This window comes from Neofelis nebulosa, chromosome X, assembly GCF_028018385.1.
Source record: "Neofelis nebulosa isolate mNeoNeb1 chromosome X, mNeoNeb1.pri, whole genome shotgun sequence".
In the NCBI taxonomy this organism is placed as follows: Eukaryota; Metazoa; Chordata; class Mammalia; order Carnivora; family Felidae; genus Neofelis; species Neofelis nebulosa.
This window is the reverse complement of record NC_080800.1, coordinates 87,988,903-88,008,152: the sequence shown is the minus strand read 5'-3', so window position 1 is coordinate 88,008,152 and position 19,250 is coordinate 87,988,903. Positions and strand designations below refer to the sequence as shown.

The window sequence follows — 19,250 nt, the reverse complement described above, 5'->3', positions numbered from 1 at the left end:
TTAATGATGGTAGGTGTGCACATCTGAGAATTATCCATGGCGAATGCTTTTTCTCTAAATGGCTTCTTTCTCTCAGACTGTTTTGGGGGCCCTTCCCCATGTTATCTGTGAGAATGTACTCAGACAATGCCAATTCATTTTGTCATCGGCAGATAGAGAGGCAGATGGCAAGCAAGCACTAACTTCAGATAAAATCATCACACACGATTCCATTTAATCCTCACAGCAAGCCAGCAAGGCAGGTGCTGTCACTATCCCCGTTTATAGAGCAAGAAACTGATCCATTTGGTTATGTGACTTATCTAAGGTCACCTGAGTCCTAAATGCGGCCTGGATTTGAGCCCAGGTCTGCGGGACTATAAAGCCCATGGTTTTAACCATTGCCCTATCCTTCATTGTGGTGGTCGAGATGCTAGAAAACAAACCTTCAAAATGCCTTTCCATTTCCAGTTTGACAGGGTCCGTGTGTCAGTATTGCTGTTTACTAGAGTTCACAACCGTCACAAAAGTGTGGTGCTGGCATCTCACAACAGAGCCCCAAAACACATGAAGTAAAACCTGACTGAATCAAAATGAGAAATTCAACAGCAATAACTGGACACTTCAATACCCCACCTTCAATAATGAGTAGAACAACTAAACAGAAGATCGACAAGGAAGTAAAGGACCCGGAAAACTATAAACTAAGTAGACATGAAAGACCGGACCTACGCCGGCTGACTCCATCTTGTTCTGTGTCCTCTACCTTGAGTGACTAGGTCCCCCACATGCCCCCTTTCCGGGAAAATCACAGAAACCTCAGACCACGCCTCCTCCCCTTGAGTAACCTCCCACTCACCCATTCAAACATCCCGATCAAAACACGCCCAGCGACCTGCGTAACAGGACTCCAACCCTTCCCCAGCCAATCGGCCGAGGCCACGACCCTTCCCCAGCCAATCGGCTGAGGCCACAGCCATTACCTCACCAACTGCCCCTAGAGCCCTATAAAACCTTCGTGCTTTTGAAACTCGTTTTCTCTCTCTGGTATCTCACCGCTGCGTCGGTGCAGGTAGGGGATTGAGCTCGAGCTAGCTCGAATAAAGGCTCTTTGCTTTTGCATCGGACTCGGCTCCCTGGTGGTCTTTGGGGGTCACGAATTCTGGGCATAACATTTGGGGGGTCGTCCTGGATCCCCAAGACCCCCGAGGGACCCCTGACCTGGAGAGCCTGACTGGCCACAGTTAGTGTCTGTTCGTTCTGTCTTTTCTGTGTGAGCTCATTTCTGAAATTCTGGTAGTGCCCGGTGTGGTCTAAGTGGACGCACTGGAGGACCACGGGCCGGGAGTTTCGGAAGACGTTCAGATCCTCCCTTCTGGAGGGATGTGGAATCCCCTCAAAGGTCTGAGATGGCGCGGGCGCTCCCGCCGGTTGGCGTGAGGCCGTTGTCTAGCTTTTGGTTTTGGAGGGACATGGAATCCCCTCATCGGTTTTGGAGGGACGTGGAATCCCCTCAAAGGTCTGAGACAAGGCAGGTCGCTCCCGCCAGTCGGCGCAAGGCCATCGTCTAGCTTTCAGTTTTGCTTCCATGGAGTTGGAAGACTTTCTAGGGGCCCTCTGTTTGTCTGTTTCTGTGTTTCTCTGTTTTGTTCTGTGGACTTACTGGACGGACATTATGGGACAGACTCAGACTACTCCTCTAAGTATTATGATTGATCACTTTAAGGATGTGAGGGGAAGAGCTAACAACCTCAGTGTGGAAGTCCGAAAGGGTTGGTGGCAGGTTTTTTGTTCTAGTGAGCTTTCAATGTCGGATGGCCACCAGAGGGGACCTTCGACCTCCCTACCATCGACCGAGTCAGGGGTATCATCTCTCGGCCTAAGACGGGTCATCCTGATCAGCTCCCTTACATTATCACTTGGCAGGACCTTGTAGAAGACCTACCCTCTTGGCTTAAGCCCTTCCTAGCCCCACTCCCTCCGGAGCCAAAACACATTCTTGCTTTGCAGGGGACAGAGAAGAAGGAAAACAAGAAAAGTCTTGCCCAGCCTTCAACACCCCTCTACCCTGTCCTACACGGGGGGACTGAAGAAGAATTAATTTTTCCTCCCCCATATAACCCCCCTAGGATGCCGGAAGAACACCATCCTCCCCCTCTGGGGGAGGCAGACGCTGTTCCGAGAGAGGGAGGTGGAAACGCTCCAGTGGGAAGCCCGCCCTTTACCAGACAAAGGGCTCAGAGGGAGCAATCCACCTCTGCGACCAACTCCACTATTCTGCCCCTGCGAGCCACCGGATCCCCAGACGCAGAGGGGAATCAGCCCCATCCCTATTGGCCTTTCACCACTAGTGACCTCTACAATTGGAAAACTCAGAATCCTAAGTTTTCCGAGAAACCGGCAGGGCTTATTGATTTATTAGACTCTATTCTTTTTACTCATCAGCCCACGTGGGACGATTGCCAGCAGCTTTTGCAGGTCCTGTTCACGACTGAAGAAAGAGAAAGAATCCTCAATGAGGTCTGAAAACTAGTTCCGGGCACAGACGGGAATCCCACCACCAACCAGGCTCAGATAGATGCCTCCTTCCCCTTAACTCGGCCCCAGTGGGATTTCAACACGGCAGAAGGTAAGGAGAGGCTCCGGGTCTACTGCCAGACTCTAATGGGGGGTCTCCGAATGGCCGCTAGAAAGCCAACCAATTTTGCCAAGGTAGGAAATGTACAACAGGGAAAAGATGAATCTCTGGCTGCCTTTTTAGAATGGATCATGGAGGCATTCCATACCTATACCCCCATGGATCCAGAGGCTCCGGAAAGCAAAGCAGCTGTTATCATGGCCTTTGTAAACCAATCGGCCATAGACATTAAGAGAAAATTACAGAAAATAGATAGACTAGGAGAAAAAAGTCTGCAGGACTTACTGGTGGTAGACAAAAAGGTATATAATAACCGGGAGCCTCCTGAGGACAAGCAGGCTCGCGCCATGGCGGCTGCCAGCAGTAAGCAGACTTGAGACCTGGCCAGAATACTACTAGCTACCACTGTTGACTTCCCCGAGGAACGAGACCGCCGTCTCCGGCAACTGGCAGACGACGCAAGAAAAGGTAAAGGAACCACCAAGGGGGGGAAGCAGAGGCTGCAGAAATATCAGTGCGCATACTGCAAGCAGATAGGGCATTGGGCCCAAGATTGTCCGAAAAGGGCCGGCGGGAAGGGAAGCAAGACTGATCCAGTAAAAGTCCTAGAGCTAGATGAACTGAGTGATTAGGGGAGTTGGGGTTTGGACCCTCTCCCCGAACCAAGGGTAACTCTTAAAGTGGAGGGGACCCCTGTTGACTTTCTCGTTGACACCAGAGCACAACATTCGGTCCTCCGCACCCCACAAGGAAAACTAGCTAGCAAGAAGTCCTGGGTACAAGGGGCAACTGGTATGAGCCAGTATTCATGGACTACCTGAAGAACGGTAGATTTGGGGACGGGCCGGGTATCCCACTCCTTTATGGTAATACCAGAATGCCCCTACCCGCTGTTAGGACGGGACTTACTGACCAAGATTGGAGCTCAGATAACTTTCAGACAAGGGGGGCCTCAGGTCACCGATGGCAAGGGCCACCCCATCCAGGTCCTGACCATGAAACTGGAGGATGAATACCGCCTCCACCAGGAGGCGCTCCCGAGAGAGGATAATATAGACAGATGGCTTCAAGAATTCCCCTCGGTTTGGGCAGAGACGGGGGGGGGGGGGGGGGGATAGGACTAGCCACTCACAGGACCCTGGTCCTGGTAGAGCTCAAGCCAGGAGAAAGTCCGGTAAGGATCAAACAATACCCCATGTCTCAGGAGGCCCAGAAGGGGATCCAGCCACACATCCGGAGACTACAAAGCCTAGGGGTACTAGTTCCTTGCCAGTCTCCCAGGAACACCCCCCTACTGCTGGTCAAAAAGCCTCACACAAATGACTACCGACCAGTACAAGACCTCCGGGAAGTAAATAAGAGGGTCACGGACATACACCCAACTGTTCCCAACCCATATACTCTCTTGAGCTCCTTGGCGCCCTCCAAGGTCTGGTATACTGTACTAGATTTAAAGGACGACTTCTTCAGTCTGCCGCCTGCACCCCAGAGCCAACCCTTGTTCGCCTTCGAGTGGAATGATCCGGAGGAGGGCCAAAGTGGGCAACTCACCTGGACACAGCTACCTCAGGGATTCAAAAATTCGCCCACCATCTTCGACGAGGCACTACACGAGGACCTGGGTGAGTACAGAAGGGAGCACCCTGGCCTCACCCTCCTGCAGTACGTAGATGACATCCTGATTGCTGCCGACACGGCCAAAGACTGTGAGCGAGGGACCCAGGACCTGCTGGCTACCCTGGGGGCCTTACGGTACCGGGCATCAGCAAAGAAGGCTCAGATATGCAAGGAGAGGGTAAGTTACCTGGGATATATCCTGGAGGGCGGACAGCGGCGGTTATCAGATGCCAGAAAAGAAACTGTCCTAAAGATCCCCACTCCCACCTCCCGAAGAGAAGTAAGGGAATTCCTAGGATCAGCCGGCTACTGCCGCCTCTGGGTTCCAGGTTTTGCTGAGATCGCCAGGCCCCGATATGAAGCTACGAAAGAGGGGAAAACATTTAAATGGCCTGAAAAAGAAGAAACTGCCTTTAATCAGTTAAAAAAGGCCCTCCTAAGTGCCCCAGCCCTGGGCCTACCAGACATCATGAAGCCCTTTCACCTCTTTGTAGACGAACATAAGGGAATAGCAAAAGGGGTTCTAACTCAAGCCTTAGGCCCCTGGAACCTCCCGGTGGCTTACCTGTCCAAGAAACTAGACCCAGTGGCTGCTGGCTGGCCGCCATGCCTAAAAATTATTGTGGCGACAGCACTCCTAGACAAGGATGCAGACAAACTTACCCTAGGACAGGAGATCTGGATCACGCCCCCACACACCATTACAGGGGTCCTGAAACAGCCTCCTGATAGATGGATGAGCAACACACGTATGACTCATTACCAGAGCCTCCTACTCAACCCTCCACGAGTGTGTTTCCACCCCAGTGCAGCCCTCAATCCTGCAACCCTGCTGCCCAACCCTGACCTAGGTGCTCTACTACATGACTGTGCGGGAATCCTGGAACAAGTACATGGATTCCAGACGGACCTGACCGACCGGCCCCTCCCCGATGCCGAGGCTACTTGGTTCACTGATGGCAGCAGCTTTGTGCAAGACGGACACAGGTATGCGGGTGCAGCGGTGGTCACCGAAACAGACACTGTATGGGCGGAGGCTCTACCCTCCGGAACGTCAGCCCAGCGAGCAGAGCTCTTAGCCCTCACCAGGGCGCTGATGCTAGGAGCTGGAAAATGGCTTAACATCTACACAGACAGCCATTATGCGTTTGCCACAGCTCATATTCATGGGGCAATTTATCAGGAGAGGGGGTTACTGACGGCAGAAGGACGGACTATAAAAAATAAGCAGGAGATACTTAACCTGCTTACGGCCTTATGGCTTCCTAACAAGCTAGCTGTTATCCACTGCCAAGGGCACCAGAAAGCTGATAACCCAGTAGCTAGAGGTAATCAAAAGGCTGACCAGGCAGCCAAGGCAGTAGCTCTTAACTTCAGTTCCCACCATGACCATACAACTGCCGGACCCAGGAGACCCAGTTTTACCAGACCAGCCCAAATACTCCCAGGAGGAGTTACAGCAGATCAAGAAACTCCCCATGGCCCAGGAGATAAAGGGATGGTGGTATACACCTAACAAGGAGCTCGTGCTGCCAGACCGGCTCGGAGTCTCAATATTAGAGCACATGCATCAGTCTACTCACATGGGGGCCCGAAAATTAAAAGACTTAATCCGACATGCCAGAATCAAGATTCACCAACAGGACACCAAAATAGAGCAAGTTGTATCTGCCTGCAAGACCTGCCAACTCACCAACGCGAGGGCCACATCAAATAAAAAAGGAACCAGGCTCAGAGGCACCAGACCGGGAGCCCAATGGGAAGTCGACTTCACTGAAGTCAAACCAGGAAAGTATGGTTATAAATATCTTTTAGTATTTACAGACACCTTCTCTGGCTGGGTGGAGGCATACCCAACCAAGCATGAAACGGCTCAGACGGTGGCTAAGAAGCTACTAGAAGACATCTTACCCAGGTATGGTTTTCCTGCCATGGTAGGATCAGACAGTGGACCAGCTTTTATCTCACAGGTAACACAGGCAGTAGCAGTAGCCAAGGCAGTGAGGGCAAACTGGAAATTACATTGTGCTTATAGGCCCCAGAGCTCAGGACAGGTAGAAAGAATGAATAGAACCCTAAAAGAGACCCTTATCAAATTAACCATGGAGACTGGCAGGGACTGGGTGACTCTCCTACCGTATGCCCTTTACTGGGTTAGAAACACTCCTTACACTCTGGGTTTTACTCCCTACGAGATCATGTTTGGCAGGCCACCCCCTATTATTCCCAACCTTCTTCCTAAGTTTAAAGATCAAGAACTTTTTCTTTCCTTGAGAGGGCTCCAGAAGGCGCATGAGGACATTTGGCCACGCCTCCGTGCCATCTACGAGGCTGGCCCAACCCTGACACCTCATCAGTACAGGCCGGGAGACTGGGTCTACGTCAAGAGACACCACCGAGAGACCCTCGAGCCGCGCTGGAAGGGACCCTACATCGTGGTGCTGACAACCCCCACCGCTCTCAAAGTAGACGGCATCGTGACCTGGGTCCATCACACCCACGTTCGGCCAGTGGACCCCTCCTCGATCCGGAAGGACTTCGTCACGCGATGGGCTGTCAATCAGGACCAACACAACCCGCTCAAGCTCAAGCTACAGCGCATTTGACCCACCTAATATTGGTAACTCTGTTAACTCTGCTTGTCATTGCTCATGCTGCCGGTCCCCATGCCCCCCAAAACATTACCTGGCAGATCATAGACACCAGCTCAGGGACCGTGTGGGGGCCGTCCAACTAATGGTCCTCCGTACTCAGTACAAAATAGAAATGCAGCTGGTCCCATGATTGGGCCCGCAAGCTACATGACAAGGGGGGAATGAAAGAGCGGACCTACGCCAGCTGACTCCATCTTGTTCTGTGTCCTCCACCTTGAGTGACTATGTCCCCGACATGCCCCCTTTCCGGGAAAATCACAGAAACCTCAGACCACGCCTCCTCCCCTCGGGTAACCTCCCACTCACCCATTCAAACTTCCTGATCAAAACACGCCCAGCGACCTGTGTAACAGGACTCCAACCCTTTCCCAGCCAATCGGCTGAGGCCACAGCCATTACCTCACCAACTGCCCCTAGAGCCCTATAAAACCTTTGTGCTTTTGAAACTCGTTTTCTCTCTCTGGTATCTCACCGCTGCGTCAGTGCAGGTAGGGGATTGAGCTCGAGCTAGCTCGAATAAAGGCTCTTTGCTTTTGCATCGGACTCGGCTCCCTGGTGGTCTTTGGGGGTCACGAATTCTGAGCATAACAGACATAGCAAAAAAAAAATCTACAGAACATGCCACCTAACAACAGCAGAATATACATTCTTCTCAAGTGCACCTAGAACATTCTCCAAGACAGGCCATATGTTAGGTCACAAAATAAGCCTCAATAAATTTAAAAGAAAGGAAATCATACAAAGTATGTGTTGGGGGGGCACAATGGAATTAGAAATCAATAATAGAATGCACTTTGGGAAACTCACAAATATGTGGACATTAAATAAAACATCCCTAAATAAACAATGGGTCAAAGAAGAAATCACAAGGTAAATTGGAAAATATTTTGAGATGAATGAAAATGAAGATACAACATACCCAAACTCATGGGATCTAGCTGAATTACTGTTTAGAGACACATTTATAGTTATAAACACATACATTAAAAAGGAAGAGATTTCACATCCATAGCCTAACCTTCCACCTTAAGAAACTTGCAAATGAGAAGCAAACCAAACCCAAAGCAAGCAGAAGGAAAGAAAGAGTAAAGTTTAGAGGACAGAAAAACAATTGTGAAAATTGATGAAACTAAAAGTTGGTTCTTTGAAAAGATCAATAAAATTGACAAACATTTAGCTGTAGAGACCAAGCAAAAAAAAGAGAAGATTCAAATTACTAAAATCAGGAATAAGAGGACCATCACTGCTGATTCTACAGATATGGACTTAATTATAAAAGAATATTTTAAGTAAGCTTATACCAAAAACATTAGATAACCTAAATGAAATGGACAAATACCTAGAAATATATGATCAAAACTGACTCAGGAAGACAGGAAACCCGAATAGACCAATAACAAGAAAAACTGAGTTAGTAATTAAAAGTATCCACCCTAGGGCGCCTGGGTGGCTCAGTCAGTTAAGTGTCTGACTCCTGATTTCAGCTCAGGTTATTATCTCACAGTTCCATGAGTTTCAGCTCCATATGGGCTCTGTGCTGACAGCCCAGAGCCTGCTTGATATTCTCCCTCTTTCTCTGCCCCTCCTCTGCTCATACTCTAAAAATAAATAAATTAAACTTGAAAACAAGGTATTCATCCCACCCCTACTAAAAATAATGGCTTCACTGGCAAATTTTCCCAAATGCTCAAAGAATTTCTACAAATTCTTCAAAACCCTTCCAACACACACACACACACACACACACACACACACACACAGAAGAGGGGGGAACACTTCACAACTCATTCTCTAACATCAATATTACCCTGGTATCAAAACCAGACAAAACATCACAAGAAAACTACAGAGCAATATTTCTTGTAAATACAGATACAAAGTTCCTCAACAGAATAGTAGCAATCTGAATCCAGCAACATATAAAAAGCATTATACACCATGACGAAATGGGATTTATTGCACGAATTCAAGGTTGGTTTAACATCCAAAAATCAATTAATGTGATACATCATGTTAATAGAATAGAGGACAAAAACCACATGATCATCTCAATAGACTCAGAAAAATAATTTGGCAAAAGATACCACCCTTTCATGAGAAAACTCAAAAAGCTAGAAACAAAAGGGAACTTCCTCAACATCATAAAGATTATCTATGAAAAACCCATGGCAAACATCATACCTGGTGGTAAAACACTGAAAGCTTTCCCCCTAACATCATAAAAAGTCCAGGACTTCTGTTTTAACCCTTCTATTCAACACTGTACTAGAAGGCTTAGCCAGGATAATTAGACAATAAAATGAAATATGAGGCATCCAGATCAGAAAGGAAAAGTAAAACTATCTCTATATGCAGATGACATGATCTTCTGTAGAAAAAATCCCAAGGAATCCACAAATTATTAGAGCTAATAAGCTCAGCAAGGTTGCATGATAAAGCATAGAACAAAAATTAACTGTATTGTTATATAGTAGCAATGAACAATCTGGTAATGAAATTAGGAAACAATTCTATTTATAACAGCACGAAAAAGAATAAAATAGGTATAAATTTAACAAAAGAAGTGCAGGACTTGTACAATGGAAACTGCAAACATTTCTGAAAGAAATTAAAGAAGGTTTAAATAAATGAAAAGACAGTCTATACTCATGGATTGGAAGACTCAATATTGTCAACATGAAAGTACTTCCCAAACTGATCTACAGATTCAACACAGCCCCTTATAAGAATCCCAATGGACTTTTTGTAGTAATTGACAAGGTAATTCAAAAGTTCATATGGAATCACAAAGGACACGGAATAACTAAAACAATCTTAAAAAAGAACAAGGTAGGCAGACCCACACTTCCTGATTGCAAAACTTAATACAAAGCAATGGTAATCAAGACAGTGTGGTACTGACTTAAGAATAAACATGTAGATCAATGGAATAGAATTGTGAGTCTAGAAATAAACCCTCATGTTTATGGTCAAATAGCCCAGTTTAAAAATGAGCAAAGGATGTGAATAGATAGCTCATGAAAGAAGATATACAAATGGCTAATAAATACATGAAAAGATGTTCAACACCATCAGCTATGATAATGCAAATCAAAACCACGAGATACCTTTTCACATCCACTACAATGGATATATAAAAAAAAAAAGATGGACAATAACAAGTGTTGGTGAGGATATGGTGAAATTGTATCCACCAACACTGTGGATGGTAATGTAAAATGGTGCAGTCCTTTTGGGAAACACTTTGGCAGTTTCTCAAAGTTAAACATAGAGTTACCATTTGACAAGCAATTCCACTCCTAGTTGTGTGCCAAAGAGAAACAAGAACATATGCATCCATAAAAACTCACGCATAAAGGTTTATAACATTATTATTCATAATAGCCACAATGAAGGAAACCCAAATGCCCACCAACTGATGAATGGATACACATAATGTGGTCTATCTGCACAACGGAATATTTGGCTGTAAAAAGAAACAAATACTGATATATGCTACAACACGAATGACCCTTGAAAACATTATGCTAAATGAAAAAAGCAAACCACATGAAGACTATAGATTGTAGGATTCTTTTTATCCAAAATGTCCATGATAGGCAAAGCTATAGACCCAGAAAACCAGTTCATGCATGGCTGCTTAAGGCTGGGTGGTGATTAGGAAGGGACTAGGGGATGAGTGTTATGGGTACAGAGTTTGTTTTAGGAGGGGTCAAAAGTTCTAAAATTAAATTGTGGTAATGGGTACAAAGCCCTGTAAGTATACTAAACATACTCAAAAACACTGAGTTGTGAAGTTTAAATGGGTGAATTTTCTGGCTTGGAAATTATTTCTCAATGAAGCTGTTTATATTCCTTAAAAAAAAAAAAAGCACAGTGCTGGGCACAAAGTGAACTCTCAATTGTTATAAAAAGAGCCAAAAATGTGCTCTGTGCTTAAAAGAAATTTGTGAGTGTTCTCTCACATACTCCTGTCAAATCTCTACTGAGTTAGGTACTGTTATCTTCAGGTTGCAGATGAAGAAACAGACTCCGTTTATGGAATTTGTTCATGGCCACACAGCTAAGATATAGCAGAGCAGGGGCTAGAACCCAAGTCTCTATACCTTCAGGTTCTAAGCCCTTTCTGATTTCCATAGACCATGTTGCCCCTTTAAATATAGAGTCAATGTAATTATTCTGAGTGGGTTCAATTCAGGCCCTAGTGGCTGTATCCAGGGAACTCTGATCGGCTGGGGGAATAATATGTAATGACCCTCTGAGCCTTGGTAAAGAAGCGCTCTAGGGCAGTGCTAAGCCACTAGCATGAAGTAGCAGTTCAGGTGGTTTCTACTCTCAGGCACTGTCCACAGGTCCTGGCCATGCACCAGGTGCTAACTTCCTATGAGCCAGCTGAACAGTCAGCATAGCCAGCCTGGCAATAAGCTGACATCAGAGGTGGCTCCCAGGGGCATGTCCAATAAGCAGGTGGTGGCTCCTCTCTGACAAAGGCTGTAGTTCTAACACATCTCCCAACACCAGGCTGACAATGACTGTGATTTCCAGATCCAAGGAGCAGCACAGGGCCATGCAGAGGAGAAAATATGTCTGGAAAAGCCCAGACATCCTCCAAACAGAAGGTTAGAAATGCAAGCAGAGCCAGGTGCGCTTGGCTGATGGTTAGAACAGCATGCCTCTCAGATTGCAAATCTGCTGTAAATTGCTCATCAGCTTTCCCCAAGGGGGATGTCCTAGTCTAGCTCTCTGTACTCAGCCACTCAGAAGATTGACTTTTAAAAAAATGCTTGCAAAGAACAGGATGGTGATCCAACTGGAGCTATGTTAAAAAATATATGCAGTGTGTATACACACATACACATACACACAAATATATGCAGTGTGTGTATACGCATGCATACATGCATAGAGTCAGTGCAACACTGAGTCAACCAGCTTTGACTGTCCTTTCTCCACTGTACTACCTTTGCACCTTTGTCAAAAAGCACTTATCTATATATGTGTGGGTGTGTTTCAGAACATTTACTATACCAGACCACACTGCTTTCTAATCATGGGGGAAAAATCTGTGACTGTGGCTCCAACGGGGGCCCTGAAGCCTTATTTTCCTGGATTTCCCCATGATACGGGGGAGCTCGAGGCTGGAGAGAGATGGTTGCCCCTGGATCTCCCAACGGCCCAATACAGGTGAGAACTGGCATTTTCCTGAGACTTTCTCTAAGCTGTGTCTTTAAGCCCAGGTGCTGTTCTGTTGTGGCTGTGCAGTTTCCCCTATGTAAATCCAAAGGCACTTACTCTATTGATAATATCAGTTTAATCATCCGTCTGTATTCCCCCCACTAGACTGTAAGCTCTGTGAGGGCAAGGACCTGGTATATAATGAGTAACTGAGAAATAGTCTTTGAGTGAATGAGTGAAATACATACTTTGGGGAAACTACTGATAAAGCCCAAGAGGTAATCCCTTCCCTTCCATGTCCCCATGTTCCTTTTTTTCCAGGCCTCCAAGTGAGAGGTGATGCTTTCTCTTTTGAGTTGCTGGTTAAACAAGCATCCTTTAAGCCTATCCAGCAGTGGGCCAAGAATACAGATCTGGACAGAGAGATCAGGCCCTTAGTGGGCTGGGGCTTTGGCCCTGAGTAAAAAGCCCAGATGAGGCTGGCAGGGTGCCTGTTTCCTATAGCCCTTTGCTAAATGACAACTGGGCACTGGGGCTTCTTTTCTGGGGTGAAAGTGAGGGCCCATGGAGGAAACATATCTCAACGTTGTACCAGGAACTGATGGCCTGGCACTGTAACCTGGGTGGAGGGCTCCCCAGTGTGCACTCACAGTCCCCCCTTTCCCTTTCTTGGGGCCACGGGGTCAGATGCGCACACCAGCCCTCTACAAGCAGAGTACTTGGCGGTTGTCATCAACCCAGCACCTAACAGTTCAAAAGGCCAAGTACTGGGCCCAGGCATGGACCCACACCCCTGGGGAGGTGAAGCGGTACAAACAAGGGAATACCATGGTGGTCCATCCAGCTCCTGCGTGGCGAAAGGCACTGTGTTAGAGGTAGCTGAGCCGCCATCATGCTGCAGGCCACAAGGGGGAAGCTCAGGAATCAGGGAGGGGCTCTAAAGCCACGCCTAGCACTTGTAGAAGCCTTCTTTCCAGGCTGCAACACCTTCCAGAGAATCCAATGAAATTGACTGGCCTTTGGCAAAGCCACAGGGATGCATCCCAGGGTATGTTCAGTGAGACTGAGGGGGAACAGGAACCCTGCGCCCTCACTTGGTGCCACTATCCCTGTGGAAAGAGAAATACTGAAGGACAGCGTTGGCTGATGGGGTGACAGAACCCTCTGGAAGGCAGGTGGGACTACAGAGTCATCTCTGGGGCCTTCTGAAAGTGGATCCCCCAAAGGGCCCCTTCTTCCGCCTTCCCTTCTCCCTCTCTCTCCCCCTAACCAGCTCAGCCAAAGGTATAATTTACTTGGGAGTAATGCCAGGTGACATGGACAACACTAACACTGGTTTTGCCATCACTTGGCCATCCACAGGCTTGGTGATACGTATAGCTGTTCTCTTCGGAGCTATTCTCCCTGGGGACATGCTGCAACATGGCCTCCTGGCTCCTTCTTATTCCTAGTCAGTCCCTTTGCTTCTCCATGTGGAGCCTCCTTCTATGCCTTGGGGTCACCCATCCTCTACCCAGTCTATGTTTGGGGGATTGCCTTCTAAGTCCCGTGGATGATGTTATAAGATGTCAACAAGGGCTTGTCATGATGTTTGCGAAGAAGAAACGATGAGGTGACATGGTGTGGAGGGTTACACAGCTCTCTGGGAGCTGGGGCATCCATGGGGAGTGGGCTTCTACTCCCTAAAACTCCTTCATCTAGATGAGATGTGAGAACACTGCAGTTCTGGGCAGAGAAGAAATGGCCAACTGCAAGGCAAGTGGATGGAGAGGCTTTGGCATGTGAGGAGGGTGACTGCTAGGTGGTCAGTCTCAGCTTCCACCATGACGTTTGGGTGCCAGGGTTGGGGGAGTGCCTACCACATGTACGTGAGCCTTAGGTCTAATATGTGAAGCACCTGTTTCTCCTGCCGCTTTGGGTCCAGGGAGAATTATCTGGACTGGGCTGATCTTTCCCAAGGCCCCTGCTTGTGCTATCTCCAGGACAGCTCCGAGGGGTGGCTGCAGTGAGTTGTCTAACTGGGAAGCCTTGTATTTGGAGGCTGTACTTGACCTTGTTCTTAATGGTCATCCCCTCATATCTCTAAGCCTCCTGCTGGACTGTACTCTGCACCTGCATGGAATTTCCTACCCCAGTCTCCCATGGCCTCTTAACTTTGGGCAGCTCTGTCGACCCCCACTATGGTGAACAAAAGAAAGATTTTATCTTCACTTCCAACCTCCACTTTCCCTAAACCAGAACACCCATGCATCTCTCCCTAGATCACTGTACCTCTAAAGCTGTGCCTTAGATCCAGTGCGATTCTCTGATTCGTCCTGTTTATTCCTTATTCGCTATTTTTGTCTTACCTTCATTCACTGACTCAATCGCAATGTGTTGTCACAGGCATCCTATGTGGGACAGGCCCATCTGAAGGCCATCTGTCTTTCCCACTGGCCTTGTGCCAGGGGGGACCCAGTGGTATAGCGCTTGCTTCTGGGAAACTGGGTGCTGGTGGAATGGGGTGAGCCCTAAGGCAGCAAAGCTCCTCCCTCCATGTGTCCAGGGTGCAAAGGGCCTCTGGCATACTGAAAACTGAGGCTGAACCCTACCTGCCTTGATCATTGGAGGTGGAAGAGGCTGGCTGGCAGGCTTGGAGAAGACCATCTTCCTGGAGTCCAGCAGGAGACGGCAGTACCCCGCAATCAGGCAGGCAAAGTTGGTGGCTTCAGGCCACTCCATCAGCAGCACCAGAGGCTGCAGGAGAGATAAGAAGTAACATGAGGGTGTGGGAAGGAGTGGGGCAGATGCAGGTCTGGGAGGATAACAGTGAAGAAAAGATGACTGGCAGAGGTATGGGAATCCTACTTTCTGAGCCCAAAATCAAGGTGTGTGGACTGACAGATCATTTCTTCTGATTTGAGAATCTATTTATACTAAACTCATACCCAGGTATCGAAATTAAATCAGCCTTTAATTACACATTTAATGAACTACCTTTACTGAAAAAAACCTAAAATTATGTAATATCATGTGTCTGCTGTGTGGCTGTATTTGTGTTTGTTGGAGCTTGGCAGATATGTGGGCCGGCTAGGGTAGGTGGGGTGAACCTGGGAGTCCTGGCTAGACTGGGGAACATCCCTGATGGAAAGTTCCTGAATGCACAAACTATCTCTAGCTCATCTCTATAACCCTCTCTGCCCAGAATAATTTTCCAGACAGGGACATTCTGTGCAGCAGTGTACCTTCGGGGCTCAGGCCTTTCTGGTTTGCAGCCCTGCTCAGACCTCCTTTCTCTTCCCTCTTTATTTTTTTTTAAATTTTAGAGAGAAAGCACACATGAGAGAGAAATCACACAGGGGAGAGGGGCAGAGAGAATCTCAAGCAGGCTCCATGCTCAGGGTGGAGCCCGATCTCATGACTGTGAGATCCTGAGCTGAGCAGAAATTGAATCTGATGCTAAACCAACTGAGTCACACAGGTGCCCTTCTCCCCTCTTTCCTAAGGTGTCCTCAAGATGCTAGCTGGTGTTCCCTAAAACAGTTCATTGGTCAAGCACATGTGTGAAACACTGGGTCAAACAAAGCTATGCAGAGAGCTCAGTCCCTTTCAAATAGGAACATGCAATGCAAAATGTCAAGAGGGGGGGTTTTAGGATTCCAACATTTCCAAATTATTTGACCAAAACCATCTATTTTCATAGAAGATCTTATGGTGGTAGGTGGTAGGGTTGTAGGTTTTTTTTTTTTTTTTTTTTTTTGTAACCTACTTTGGGAAATACTAGCATACTCTGTTGACTTTTGTTTTTGTCCTTCAATCAGTCAAATTAAATCCTGGGGCTAACTGGTTGACTGTTTCAGAGACTTTGCACTGAAATATCAAAAAAAAAAGAGACATAACCAAAAAAAATTAATACCTTTTTAAGAAACCCTCCCAATATCTGTATTATGATTTTGAAAGTGTGGCTTGAAAATATGTTTGGGTCAGACTGAAGTCAGTCATGGGGGCATTCTGCTGGGATAGGGGAGAAAGACTGGCTGGAGAGGGAGCCATGGGGCCATGACTCACCTTGATTTTTGGGGGTTCCCAGACCAGGCATTAAGAGCTAAGAGAATTAGGATGGAGTGAATCCCTTCTCTGACCAGTAAGGTAGCTACAGCAACAGTCCAGATGAGAGGTGATTAGGTGGCCATAAAAAGGAAAATCATAGAAGACTTAGTTGAACTTGGTCACAACTGGAATAGCCTTCTTTGCCTGGATCATCACTTGGGGCACAATTCTGAATCCAAACCAGCTCACCTCTTAAATAAAGTTGCACAAGTTTTCTTTGCTGTCTCTCAGGATCCTGACATAGAGCTTAAGTTGAATATTTTGTAGTTTATACAGACCAGCGGTTGGCAAATTTTTTCTGTAAAGGGCTAGACAGCAAATACTTTAGGATACTTTAGGCCTTGTAGGCCATATACTCTGTTGCAATAACTTGGCTATTATAGTGTGAAAATAGCCATAGATAATCCATGAGCTAAACAGTGGGTGTGACAGGGTCCTAAGAAAACTTCATGTACAGAAATGAGTAGTGGGTCATGTTTAGTTTGATCTAGGAGTGAAGCTTCTTTCTAGCTAAATACAATTGTTCATTTTCATTTTCACACCTCCTATTTCATTTGCCAACAGTGATGCCCTTCTCCTTTGGAAATTCCCTCCGTTTCTGCTTCCGTGATGCTGGGTTCTGGTTCTGTAATTGCTGACCATTTCCATCTCTCTCTTTGGCTTGCTCTTCTTGTACAGCCTCCCCCAGATCACCATCTCCAGCCTATTTCCCTCTTGAACTCTTTTCCTATCTCACTGCTCCTACACTGCTATGTCTGTATCACACAGTCTTGTGCTGAGTCGAACCCTATCTTGAATTGTTTAGTTATTTTACATCCAATTACACTGCATGCCACGATAAGGCATTTGGATTTTACCCCACAGGCAATGAGTTAATGATGCTCCTAGAGAGCTCACTCAATGCCATCAGGAAGAAAAGGAACCATCTGTACCCTGAGGAGAAACTGACTCCTTTCTCCAGTGAGAAAGGGACCAGGCATGAGATGTTACCTTTGGGTCATTTTTTTAAAAGTTTTTATTTTAACTTCGGTTAGTTAACATACCCTTCAGGTATTATTAAGAAGGGACAGAAGGAGTGTTTGTATTTCTAGTTAATGGACATTTCTTGGTCACAACAGAATGGTCAGCCTTGTGTACAACAAAGAAGAGACAGAAGGGGAATGGAATGGGGGAGGGGGAGAGTGCCTTGTCCCCTGCCACTAATGACAAAAGGATACACAGAGGTCTGGGTGTGGACAGCTGCTACCAACATTGCTATGAGGGCCCAGGACTCACTAGGCTTGCCTCAAGAGTGTTCATAGACATCATGGCCACTCCTGCTGCACAGCTTTATTTCAAGCCTGCATCATTTTCCTCTAATACCAAAACTTCTCGAGGTATCTGTGAATGGGTGACAAGTGTGCTGGGATCCTGAGCCCTCGGCCTCTGGGTCCTGTTGCCTCTGGCCACAAGCTGCTTCATCAGTTTGTTCTAGTAGGCCATACAAATTGTGGCACTTCTCATGATATGGAAAAGGTGGGGACACACTAACCTCAGGGCTTCCAGTAGCCTCCTGATTGGCCTTCCTGCCTCCAGTCTCTACCCACTTCACTCCACCTCCATATCGCTGCCTGGGTTTCTAAAACACGACTCTCCCGGGGTGCCTGGGTGGCTCAGTTGGGTAAGCATCTGACTCTTGGTTTTGACTCAGGTCACGATCTCACAGTTTGTGGGTTCGAGCCCTGCCTAGGCTCCCCGCTGACAGCGTGCAGCCTGGTTGGGATTCTCTCTCTTCCTCTCTTTCTGCCCCTCCCCTGCTTGTGCTTTCTCTCTCTCTCTCTCAAAATAAATAAATAAACTTAAAACATGACTCTCCCTTAAAATTTTCAGTATCTCTTCACATAAAACCTACTGCCTTCTAGTGTTACACAAAACCCTTTAGGACCTGGACTCAATCTACAGCTCCAAGTATATCTCCCACTAGCTCTGCCTGTGCCCTCCTCCCATCCCTGTCCTGTTCTTTATGCTCCAGCAATGACACATTATTTACAGTTTTCCAGAGATGACATGTTCTTTTACCACTTTCATATCTTAACCCATGCTGTTCTCTCTGGCTGAAATGCCCCCATGGCCCACTCTGCCCACCCAACAAACTGCTACCTGTTGGTTGGATGACTCATGGACGGCATGACCCACGGATAGATGCAGCCATTCATGCCAGCACAGGGCCCACACAAGTCCTGCCCTCATGGAGCTTATAATCTAACAGGAAGTAAGACACAAACCAAATAACCATACAGATGAATAGGATTGGAAGGTGTGGTGAGCGCTTTGAAGGAAAAGTACAGACAGTTATCAGAACAGAGAATGTCCTAGATCGGTGTGTGTTGTGGGTGGGTGGGTGTGAACGTGTGCTCGTGTGACTCATTTGGCTTCTGAAGCTGGAGAGAGCTTCTTTGAGGAGAGGATGACATTCCATTTGACCAAAGTACAGGCTGATGGGCTTGACTGACTGATGGACAGACAGACAGTCGAGCTGGCTGCAGAGCAGTCTGACTCACTGATGCCCTGGCTGACAAATTGGCTGCAAGACAGGCAGAATGTCTGACATCCTGACTGGTTAGCTGCCCGGCTGCCTGGCTAATGGACAGATCAGAGACAGAGTGACTAACTGGCTGACTGACTTACCTGTCTGATTTCATTTCGGGTTCCCTCCCTATTTCTCACCCCAAATATAGCCTGGTGTGGATAATGAAACAGCACGAAGGCACAATCCTATGCACAGAGAGGTCCAAGCACATCCCTAGCTGGCTCAGCACCACACATCAGGAGTCAGTCCTCTGCGTGCCCACACAAGCCAACTGGGCCCCAGCATGGGCCAAAGGCAGCTTGTCAAAGGAGCACAGATGCGCTTTTTGCCAGCAGGGGTAAAAATCAAACCAAAGGCAGGCAAGCAAAGAGGTTGGATGGGTTTTCTTAGAAACCTTCAAAAACATTTTGTTTTAAATAGGATTTTAATGATCATGACGTCTAATGTAATACTTGTCCCTACAGACAGCGCTAGAGCCATAAAGTTCAAACACGAGAATGGGAGATACACTGGGCCACGACAGATCCCT

General features: G+C 47.2%; 1 protein-coding gene across 5 annotated transcripts in view; it reads right to left on the bottom strand.

Annotated features, from left to right (window-relative positions):
* The window catches only part of FRMPD3 (FERM and PDZ domain containing 3), an 85,254-nt gene that overhangs the window by 7,171 nt on the left and 58,833 nt on the right, over window positions 1–19,250 (bottom strand). For all 5 annotated transcript variants that reach the window (XM_058714839.1, XM_058714841.1, XM_058714844.1 and 2 more), the window contains one exon: window positions 14,655–14,799. In XM_058714839.1, the coding sequence (XP_058570822.1) occupies window positions 14,655–14,799 (145 nt within the window). The remainder of the gene's footprint in view (window positions 1–14,654; window positions 14,800–19,250) is intronic.